Source organism: Elephantulus edwardii, unplaced genomic scaffold, assembly GCF_000299155.1.
Source record: "Elephantulus edwardii isolate Elephantulus edwardi_28Jun2011 unplaced genomic scaffold, EleEdw1.0 scaffold00039, whole genome shotgun sequence".
NCBI lineage: Eukaryota > Metazoa > Chordata > Mammalia > Macroscelidea > Macroscelididae > Elephantulus > Elephantulus edwardii.
The window spans coordinates 13,488,899-13,500,960 of record NW_006399789.1 but is presented as its reverse complement, the minus strand read 5'-3'; the positions used below and the strand labels follow the sequence as shown (position 1 = coordinate 13,500,960).

The 12,062-nt window shown below is 35.6% G+C and overlaps 1 protein-coding gene across 1 annotated transcript; it reads right to left on the bottom strand.

The window, feature by feature from the left end:
- Positions 1 to 4,818: 4,818 nt before the first annotated feature.
- Positions 4,819 to 5,838, bottom strand: LOC102871174 (trace amine-associated receptor 7a-like). Its single transcript, XM_006885018.1, has one exon. The coding sequence runs from the start codon at positions 5,836 to 5,838 to the stop codon at positions 4,819 to 4,821; it is 1,020 nt and encodes a 339-aa protein (XP_006885080.1).
- Between the last annotated feature and the right edge of the window lie 6,224 nt (positions 5,839 to 12,062).

The following is a 12,062-nucleotide window of genomic DNA, read 5'->3' as shown; positions in this document are numbered from 1 at the left end:
AAGGTCAAAACTTAGGAAGCCTTCAGTATGGGTTACATTTCACCATCAAGAACACAAAGCCAAAATGGATGTCAGTAGAGACTCTGAAAATTCAAAGCCTGTTTTTTTAGAAGTGGTTGGGCAATCCTGCTTCCTAGTCTGTCTTAATCTGGGAGTTCTGCTAAAATCTGTCATGGGTGACTCTTCTGGCAATTAAAGTGTAGAAATGGCAGAGGTTTTCACATCATAGCAAACCACAAATTACTCCACAATGGCAAGCTGACAGGTAAATGCTGTTTATTAATGACAGCAAATGATAAACAAGCAAGAATATACACACCTATGCTATAATCACCAAGATGAAAATCATTCCCACAATACAAAAAACTGATATGTGTGCTTTGTTATTCTTTTGCTGAAATGAAATAGGTAATACAAAATACTGTGAAATATAACAACCTTTGTCAGGAATCTTTCTGTCCCTTCAATTCAATTTGTAAGAATTACTGAGAGAGAATTTAGCAATGCAGTGTTAGCCTATAGTTGAATTTTTAGCCATTATCTTAGCCTCCTCTGGTCTCCAGCTACCATAACTGCAGACACATGATCTTGAAAATCATCAACAGCTATGGGACTAGAATGAGGGAGATAGACACAGAGAGAGAGCTGCAACACTTGAGGGAACTGAGCAAGGCCCTGGTGAGTATGAGACCCTGGTGGTGATGGTGGTGGAGAGACTTAGGCATAGTTTTGGAGAATCTGTGGCAAGGTATAACCAGATGAGACCTAAGATAAAGGCTACAGTTAAAGGTTTTGCTGTTCTTGACAGATGATTGAAGGAGAAGTTGACTTATAACTACTTTGAGGCAAATCTCAGAATGAATGATTTGGATTTGACTGTTGAACTGAAACCAGAGCCTGAACTAATTAAGGAATTGTGTTTTGCTCTTCATCTGCCTTGACTAACCCTGGAATTATTTAGTGAAATATCCTTTGTCTTTTCCGCTCCCCAACCTATTTCCCTAATAGACCCCATGTTTGAGACCACAACTGTGAGTAAAGTAGTGAGTCAACAATGAATAAAGGAAAGCCTTTGCGGCCTGTATATTCTAGAGGCACTATGGGGCTGGGCCATGGGCCTTTTTTTTAAATTGTCTCTGCTCAGGGGCAGTGAGTGACTGTGTAATTTCCACTCTCCCTGGCCCTTTCAGAAAGATGCAAATGTTTCTGTGCTCCGTTTCCCATTTTCTGCTCCATTTGCAAGCAGATTTCTTAGTTACAAAAAGTCCTATGACTAAGCAAACTCATGTATCTCAAAACTAACATGCATGTTGCCTGCAATTTTGATAATGTGCTAACCACTGTCTTAATGTGTGAAAAAAGATGCAAAAAGAGTCTTTTTTTTTTAATATTATGACTAAGGCTTATATGTGAGTACATGAAAGTTTTTCTATATATAAAGAAAAGAACATGTTTGTTTATTCCACAAATATTTATGAGATATCCATTATGTTTTTTATTTATAGTGGAATTTTCATATTTCAGGGGAAAAAAGCAAGGAGGAAAACTCCAAAGAAATATTGATTTTGTTCATCCAAGGAATACAGGTTTTGTTTGTTGTTTTTCTAGGGGGTTGGTAGAGAGGACTAATATGCATACCAGAAACCTAGACTATAAAATGGCAATATAATGAAACAGTGTTTCCTGCAAAGTGGAAGGCTACATAGAAATATATTTCACTATTAATAGTCTGGTTTTGTTTTAAACTTATACACACACACACAAAAAAAAGAAAATATCTTATATATTTAAATATGTAAGGTATAAAAGTGCATAAAATTACCAACCATAATCATGTAGTTAAGAGAGTTGAGCCACAAACTCAAAGACCATGCCTTTCTGATAGTTCAAATCCGCTAGTAGCTCTATAAAAGGAAATTACAATTTCCTCACATACGATTTATAGCCTCAGAAATGAAAGGTGCATCAGCTATGACTTGGTTCAATCTGAATAGAAATCAGTTTGTCTTGAACAGTGTTGTTATTTGTAACACATTAGTCAACACTGGCAGGGAGCTGCACTAATAGTCACAGAAAAAGTTAAATGTAATTTACAATTATAATTTTTATATGGGGTGTAGTGGACTGAAAATGTAACTTTTGATAGTGAGGAAATACACTTCAAAATAAAATTATTAAGAAATATGAAGTAATGTGATTATGATTTTCTTGATGTATGGACTAATTTCTGCCTAGTATTTCAGTATATTGTTGTTGTGCATTGCAGTTGTAACCAACTCATAAGTGACCCTCCAGTGTATTTTCAGTGGTAGTAAATTACATGGGAGAAGATTCCCTACCTTTCTTTTAGCACTAGGCCACCAGACAGCCCTAGTACAATTGATCTTAATAGGCCTTCTTATAAGCCTTGGGGGAAAACAGTATTGCACAGTAAAAATACTATTTCTGTAATGAAGCACGAGTGGGTGGAAAGCTATAATATAAAATAGGGCATATTTAATCAACTGATACTTCCAATGTTTTTCCATCTTTGCACAGGCCATTGTTTATATGCCCTTCATAGAAATTATACTCTCGTTATCCACCTTTCAAATTATTTGTATACAAGGCTTGGGCCTAAAAGTGTTCTAGACACGTTGAGTGCAATGACAGCATTATACCCTCCCTTGTGAAGTGATTACCTTATTTACTTTCAAAATTCTTCTTTGTAAATACTAAATCTGTTCTTTACTAAATATGTCACTATGGACATCCAATTTTACCTTTTTTATGCTTCATGACCTCATTTATCAAATACAAGTAATAATACTACTAACCTCACAGGGTGGCTAGGACAATTAGAACAGTCTCACCAAAGGAACATTAAGTGACTTTAGTTATAATCATTATGATGTGTCTATTGTTTTTATTATTAATAGTATCGTGTAATGTGAGCTCAAGATACCATATAGTATGTAAAGGAAGAACTCAAACTGAATATTCATTGAAGCAAAGTCTAATTGACTAGTCCCAACATATCTGGAGTCATTCCCAAAGAGACTATTTGGAAAACCTCTTGGTTTCCCATTCCCTTTCATACAGAAAATTTTCCAAGATTAACCAAAGCACACAGTTTGGTGATCTGTAAAAGAAAGAAGTGAAACTAGATCAAAATGAAGTGCAATCAGAGTGCTCCTCAGTAAAACTTCCTCTCACGTTCTTTGGGCACGCTCCCAAGAGGATCCATCAAGAAAAAGGACAGTATGCTGGAAAAGTAGAGGTTCGGTGAAAGAAAGAAAGGTCCTCGATAAAATAGATTGACTGCAGTTATGAGACTACACACAGCAGAACTTATGAGGGTGGTGAAGGATGGGACAGGTTTTCACTATGTTACACACAGTAATATAGTAGCTGTGGAGTGGAACTGACTCATGGCACCTACCGACAGTATCCAGTACCTATCTGATCTGAGCCATTATGAGTCTAAGCCAATTGCCATGGTGATTACTGCATTGCATGGCAATTCCATGTGTGTCAGAGTAGTGTACAAGTGTGTCAGGAGTGAAAGCCTGTAGTTTTCAACAGCTGACTTTTCAGAAATAGATCATCAGGACTTTCTATTGAGATCCTTCTGAGTGCACTCACACTTCTAATACCATCTGGTATTAGAAAAGCCATTTATTTACATTGTTCATGGGATATACATTACCTTTCTATGTCAAATGTGAATAATAAGTTTATTTTTGAAATACCTGGCTTGGTTTTATACACTGTGTCTTTTGCAACTAATTTTCATTCCTTTGGACTTTGGAATCACATTTATGATTTAGTTTATCACATATATCCACCAATTTGTCGCAAATAATTTTGAGAAAAAGCAGAAGTAAACAGAATACATAAGTTAGTTCTAAACCAAAGTAAGATAGTAAAGGACAGTTTAAAAATCCTTGCTTTAGATATATATGGACTGGTAAAGTTCTCAAAGTCTAATTTCACTCAGTCAACCAGAAAGGATCTTGTTAAATAAATTAGTGCTTTCTTTTATAAAGCTAGTTACATTTCTTATTGTAAATAATTCAGTTGATATTGTAGTTTTTATTTTTCCTGAGCTATGAAATCTCATACCATGAACCTTAATGAGATGGACTGATACAGTGACTACTACAGTGGGCTTAAGCATTACAGAAATCATGAGGATGGCTTGGGTGGGCCTGGCTCAGACTGTTGTTCATAAGGGTTTTAGATGGTGTTGTTGACTTGACGTCAAGTGACAAAAACAATGAAATTTTTTATTTGCCTTCGGACAATATATATTTAACTCCTTTCCTATTTTCTATGCAAGGAGCCAGCATCTCTTCAAGTATCTCTTGGTTATAGTTCTACTCTACCATTGGTGTTTACTGCATTAAAAAAATATCAAAAGGAGCAAAGAGAAGACAGGGCCAAATATTTAACTCATACAAATTAATAAAAAGCAAGATCTAAAATGAGAAAACATTTCCAAGATAGTTACACAAGTTTCTTTAATTCTCTCAAAGACATTACCTAAAAAGTTCTATTAACCAGAAAAATAAAATAAAGTTGAGGGAAACCTAGGTAGCCCAAGGCCACAGAGTTGAAAGGCAGAGTTGGCACTTGTCCTGCAAGGTTGTGCTGGTTTTCCTACAGTTATTTTTAAACATTATTTTCCCTAAGAAAATTGACCCTGAATTTAAGAAAGCTCAAATATGAAGCATAATTAAATTATTTCACATTAAAAGACTTTACCCTTTTAAAATCAATCCTTCTCCCCACCATGTGTCTATGATGAATCTCTTACAAGACACATAAACATAGAACCTAATCAGAAAATAAAAGTACTGTTGAAGAATTCTCTCTCATGATTTGGCCAGTAACAATCAGTTTAATGGCTTTTCGAAACCAAGGATAAAAGAAAGCATAAATCAAGGGGTTCATTGCTGAGTTATAATAAGCAAACCAGGTTAAAATTTCAAAAATATATGTGGGTGTGATAAAACCCAGGAAGGCATCAATTATGGAGTCAATGAAGTAAGGTAACCATGAGATCAGAAATGCTATCACTGCAATTCCCAGGGTTTTAGCTGCTTTTCTCTCCCTCTTGGCCACTCGCTCTTTGTAACTGTCTGCTGATTCCTCAGGCTTGGAGATCATGCTTTCAATTTTCCTGGCTTGTTGTCTAGCAATCAGAAAAATCTTGCAGTAAACAATCACCATCACAAGTGTGGGGATGAAAAATAAGGCAAAGTTCACAAACACCCAGTTGGAATTAACTGGAACTTGACAGCCTCCCACACAGGAGAGAGCAGACACTAGTTCCTCCAGTCCAGCTTTATTGGCCCCTGAGCAAAGAAGTGAAACACTGAAACCAATTGACAGAATCCAGGAAAAGGCAATGCATAATCTAGAAACTGACGCTGTAAACCTGGTTGGATAGATCAAAGGGTCCGAGACAGCAATGTATCTATCAACAGAAATAAAACACAAATGGTAGATAGAAGCAAAACAGAATGACCCATCAAAGCAAGAGTGAAATTTACAATACATCTCCCCAAAATACCAGCAGCTCTCCACAGACCTCACTGTACTGAAGGGCATGACAGTTGCTCCCACCAGGAAGTCCGTGCAGGCCAGGGATGCGATCAAGTAATTGGCTGGAGAGTGCAGCTGCTTGAAATGAAGAATGGAAATCATGACCAGGAGGTTACCAAACACAGCTAACACAGCCCCGGAGCCGAACACCACATACAGAATCATCCTGGGTGCTGGGGAGTAGGAAGTTTTGATACAGGATCCATTCAGGTTCTCGTAGCACAGCTCGACAGCTCCACCAGTGCCCATCACCTGCCTTTCTAAGACCTGGACTTATTGTTATCACTTATGAAATATGTGTCACTCCAGTTTTCCTAACTCCTGGAAAATCAAGACATGTACCGAATGAAGATCTGTCGAATGTTTTTGGTTTGTTTTTTTTTTTTTCTTTGAACATAAAATTCTTATTCAGGTCCTAAAAAAATAATTTTGTAAAAGTAATTTACTTTCACATAATCAATTTATCTTATGTCATTCATTTTCATTAAAGTACAAAGTCTTTGTCTTACATACATATCAATATCTGACGAGGATTTATCTTCAAAAAGCAATGTACTGTCTGTCATGTGAGTCATCTCAGAATATCTCTTTTTATTAGAGCTCTGGACTGAATCTGCCACAGTCTTTCTAGTGCATAAAACATTTAGCAAAATAGCTAATTAGTCTCAATTACCCCAGAAGATTGAATCCCTATAGAGCAAGTTTTCGGAAAATGGAAAACATTTAAGTATCCATTATGTTTATGCTTAAAATTAGTTTGTCCTTCTGATTTGCTGATTGCATTATCCTTTTCATGCACTAGAGACAGAAGTAGTATTTGATCTTAAAAAACCCAACTTTATATAGAATTCAATTATGAAATTATTCACTCACACTGATTTCTATCTCAGTATTCTAAGAATCATCCATTAATTTGTGTGTTACTAGCCATTGTTGTTGTTAAATGCCATCGAGTCATAGATGACTCATAGAATGATGGAACTGAACATTTGTATAACTTTCATCATTTCTCCAATTTTCATAGAGTTTCCAGAGGCAAACTATTTCAGAAGTGGATGCCACTCCTGCTCCAAGCTAGCTGTAATCGGGAGCACCACCAGACACTGTCCACCATGGGTAAACCATTATCCCATTTGACACATCAATGTCATAGTGTCTCTCATCACAGCAACCATGAGTTACCTCTGTACAGGAAATGGTCAGACCAGTGCTATTTCCCTTAGAAGAGAGTTTGACCAAAACCAATTAAAACCAGGCCTGAGTGCCACAGGTTAAAATCACACACTTTTATTAAAATCTTTAAATATGAGATTAAAAACAGTGATTTGGGTTAAAGAAATTAAATGCAGAATAATTTAGGAAGGCCTCAAATATTGTAGTTAGATATAATTGCTTGGATTAGTGAAAGTAGAGAAGTAAAGTATGATATATTTTTCTCAAGAAATTTGAAAAGATAGCATAAAGAAAAAGGTTCACCTTGTTTCCAATTATAACTGAACTGTTGGAAAGATTAAAAACTGTTATCTGCCTTAAGGAAGTAAATTGTAAGATCAAGATTTTCATTTACTTTGATGAATATTCTTTTGAACTTAGAACAAAATTTAGATAATGAAGGTTTCTCTGTTGAGTAATTCCTGTAATTTTTGTAATTAGCTTTACAGTAAGGACATACAGATTTATCAGAAACTTCCACTGTTTAAATTGTACAAGCTGATGACTTTCAAAACTTTTTTTTCTTTTCTTTTTTAAATTGTGATTTTAATGAACATTTGCAGAAAGGCCTATCTATTGTTTGGTTTTAAATTCAGTCACAAGGTGATTCCACTTTAAGATATGAAGGGTGGCTAAAAGCCATAATCATGCTTCCAAGATTGATGACTTTTGATGAATGTAACATAGAAATATCACAAACAAGATTTAAAATATTTCCTTCACTGCAGAATTCTTCTGAAGCCCTTTTTTAGAAGGGACACCCCTGATCCACCTTCCCTGTTCATAGTGAGGCACTGATCTTTTAATCACTACAATTTTGCCTGTTCTAAAATCAAGTGTGAATAAAATTATAAACTATATACACTACTATGATCAAGTTCTTTCAGTCATCTTGTTGTCTGTAAGGTTCATCTGTATTATTGCATATTTTGGTAATTCACTCCCCACTTGTGCTAAATAAAGTTTGAGTGCAGGAATGTCCCATAATGCTTTATCCACTTAGCCGTCAATGGACATTTGTGTTATGTTGATACTGTTGTCACGACCATTAGTATATCATTCTTTGCAAAGTCATATATTTTCATTAGATAATTTTCCTAGGCATAAATATGTAGTAAAACAAATAGATCATATGAGAAAAAAGTTCTTCCTAAAGTCCCAAAGTTGGACTTTATGAAGAAGAATGTGGCATCAGGATATGAAGAAGACAGTATTCGTAATTCATTCTTCTAAGATTAGTAGCAGATCAGTTACAAGAAATAGGAAGTCAACAATGTCCCAAAATGTTTGAAATGCTGTAGGTGTACATGGCACCAGGGATATCATTGCTGCTCTCAGCTGGAACCTGGATGAAAGCAAAGAACACCAAAAGAATGTCTATTTGTGCTTCATTGACTATGTGAAGACATTTGAGTACATGAATCATAACAAATTGTGGCTAACATTACAAAGAATGAGAATCCCAGAACACTTAATTGGGTGGTGCAAAACCTATTCATAGATTAGAGGTTCTTATCCAAACAGAGCCAGGGAACATGCTTCAAAATTAGTGAAATGTATTATTTCTCTTTATCTATTTGATATGCTTGCTAAGTAAATTATTCAAGAAGCTGGACTCTATGAAGAATATGGCATCAGGTTTGGACGAAGACTCATAAATAACCTTCATTATGTAGATGACACAAACTTGCTTTCTGAAAGTGAGACAATTAAGGCAAGTATTGGTCCTTTCAAATACTCAGTTGTTTTATTATTTTTTAAAATTTTACATTTGTTTGTTTATAATATTCATATAAATTGAGTTTCATTCATGTACATTGTATTTCACACATTCCATCTTTCACATTGTCTTTCATATCATTATTCCTATACATTATGTTTTAGGAATCACCATTGATCTATATCCCATATCACCTCATCTTTAAAGATCCCCACTCGATCTTTTCTAAGTCCTTCACCTCCTTCTTCCCACCAAACTCTGCAACTCTGCGTCCCCCCACATTTAGCCCCCTGCTTCTCCATTCTCCCTTGGACATGTATACACTTCTTCATAGATAATCTTCTATTTTAAAAATAATGGTATTATGCAGTATTTGTCCTTATGACTCTGAGTTATTTCAATCAGCATAATATTCTCTAGCCTCCCTCATGTTGTATAGTATTTCACAAAATTATTACCATTGAATAATATTACTCTATATGCTATATATTACAGTATACACTATGCTGAATTGTGTGAATGGACCACAATTTCTCAATTCATTTATTAGTTGTTGGCCATTCGGGCTGTTTTAATTTTCTTTATATTATTAATAACCCTGTTATAAACATCAGTCCACAAATCTCCATTTGTGTCACTGTTCTGTGTTTCTCGTGGTAGAATTCTATAAGTAGAATCACTGGGACATGTGGAATTTCTATGTTCAGCTTTTTGAGGAATGTCAAACTGCCTTCCAGAGAAGTTAGACCATTTTACAATCTCACCAACATTGTATGAGACTTCCAGTCTCTCCACTTTTTCTCTTCTATTGCTTGTTCTCTTGCTACTGGAATGAGATAATATCTCATGATGGTTTTCATTTGCATCTCTCTTAATGCCAGTGACTTTGAGCATTTCTTCATGTGTCTGTTGGCCACAGGAAAGTCTTGCTTTGTGCAAAATCTTTCCATATCTTTTGCCCATTTTGTGAATGAGTTATCAGTCTTTATTCTTGTGGAGATTCTGTAGTATTCTGCAAACTTTTATTGTGTGACTTTTATCTAAGATGTCATTGCTAAGCATTTCCCCCCCTTTAATTGCATAGACAAATGGAACAGAATCTACCTACGGTCAGCTGGTATTTATCAAAGAAACAAAATTATCAGATGGGAAAATTGTATGCTATTCAACAAATGGTGTTGGCAAACTGGACTTTTAACTGCAGAAAGCTGAAACAGGATCCACGTCTCACACTGTACACAGAAATCAACTCAAAGTGGACCAGAAATCTCACAAGAGACAAAATTAGATAAATCTTAGAAGCCCTGGCCTATCATATAAATATGTGGGAAAATATAACCAGAAATGCACATCTAAGAGAGAACATATCACAATTAAGTTTAAGTCCCTGTGTGGTTTATGAACACTGAGGGAGTTGCCTAGCTATAGTATGAGAACTTTAATGGATCCTGCATCACAACTCCCTACTCCCCTATATCCTGGGTGATTTTATGCTTGTTCTTTAGCACTGGGGCTGTGTTAGCTGTCTTTGGAAACCTCCTGGTTATAAATTCATACTTTCAAGAGCGTATAATACATATTGTCCAGCCAATTTCTTGATTGTATACCAGGCCTGCACTGACTTCTTGGTAGAAGTAACAGCACTGCCACCAGCCCAGTGAACATTTTCTGTGGAGAGATGCTAGTAATTTAGGGAGATTAAGTGGAAATTGCATTCTTGTTTTGAAGGGTCATTCGGTTATGCTTCTATTTTTCCACTTCTGTTTTATTTCTATTGGTAGAGATATTGCTGTCACTGATCCTCTCATCTATTCAAACATGTTTACAGGATCTGTCTCTGGTATGTATAGATTTCTCCTGGCTTATTTTAAAATTGTTTCTAATTTTTTACTTCTTTACTCAGGGGCAAAAGAAACGAGGTTTGGGGAACTAGAAAATGCTCTCCTGCATTGGGGCTGTCAAATCGAAGTAAATTCTTAACTGGTTGGTTTTGAACTTTGCATTATTTTTCATCACCATACTTTTTTATGGTAGTTCTTGACTACAAAATTTTTCTGATTGATATTAAGTACGCTAGGAGAATTGAAAGCATGAGCACATTGTTGTTAGATGCCATATAGTTGAGCACGACTCATAGACAACGTATGAACAACAGATATGAGCCCTGCCCTATCTTTTGCCATCCTCACAATCTTTAACCCCCTTCCCTTTGTTGCAGTCACTGAGTCAATTCACCTGGTTGAGGGCCATCATTTCCTTCACTCTCCCTCTATCTTCCCAAGCATGATGTCCCTTTTCAAGGAATAATCTCCCATAGCAGCAGGCCCAAAACATGTGAGATGAAGCTTCAACATCTTTGCCTACAAGGAGCACATTCTGGCTGCATCCTCACCAAGATATATCTGTTTGTCCTTTTGGCAGTCCCTGGGACATTCAGTACTCTTCTCCAACAATACAATTCAAAGGCATCAATTCTTCTGTTATCCACAGTCACAGTTCAGGTCTCAGGTGCATGTAAGTGACTAAAAATATGGCAGCCTGACCCAGATGCACCTAAATCCTCTAACTAACATCATTGTTCCTAAATAACTTGTTAAGGTCCCTGACTACACATTTTCTCAGTGCAATATATATCATGATCTCCTGACTGCTGCTTGGACCAAGTATATTGGTTGTAGATCCAAGAAGATGAAGTTGTTGACAGTTTCCATCTTTTCTCTACCATGAAGCTTGATGTTGAGATGCAATCTGTATTGAAGGCTGCAGTATTTTAACTTTCTTCAGTAAGTGCTTCAAGTCTTCCTGATTTTCAGCAAACAAGGTTGAAAAATTATCAGACAACTACAAAGAGTGAGTGACCAAGAGGAAGAGAAAAAGTAGCCAAAACATTGAGAATTGCTGTGATAGCATTTCTAATATCATGGCTACCCAACTTCATTGATTCCATAGTCCATATCTGTCTGGGTTTCAACACACTCAAATATATTTATGAAATATTGGTTTGGTTGGCTTACTGTAACTAACCAATGGACCCCTTGGTTTATACTTTCTTTTGTTGTTTATTTTGAAAGCAATCAAATTAATTTAAATTAGTCAATATCTTAAGAAAAAATCTTCAAGAACATATTTTTATAATTAGATTATCATTTTAAGATATTTGGGACACAATGCATATGAAAAATTGTATAAAACACAATATACTGAATTAAACACAATGTATATGAAAATCATATGCAAATAAGTTGTAACAATGAAAGGGGGAACTATATGTGATATAAATAAATACTGGATATTGGCAATTTAGAAAGATTGTAATCCTGTCTTTGATTAATAATTAATTCGAAGTTATAAAAGGAAAGATTTGCCCTCAAGAAAAACTTGTTATAAGTAGAATTTGGTATTAGTTGTTAGGGTTCAGTCTAAATATAAGTCCCATTTAATGCTCAAGGATTTGCAGTTGAATTGAGTTTTAGACCCAACTTGGACTTTTGATTGAAAAGATTCACATTTAAAAAATTAGCAAACAGGAAGAAAGAGGAGA

Excerpts from the sequence above, each read along its gene's own strand:
- LOC102871174 (XM_006885018.1), bottom strand. The coding sequence starts at position 5,838 with ATGGGCACTGGTGGAGCTGTCGAGCTGTGCTACGAGAACCTGAATGGA.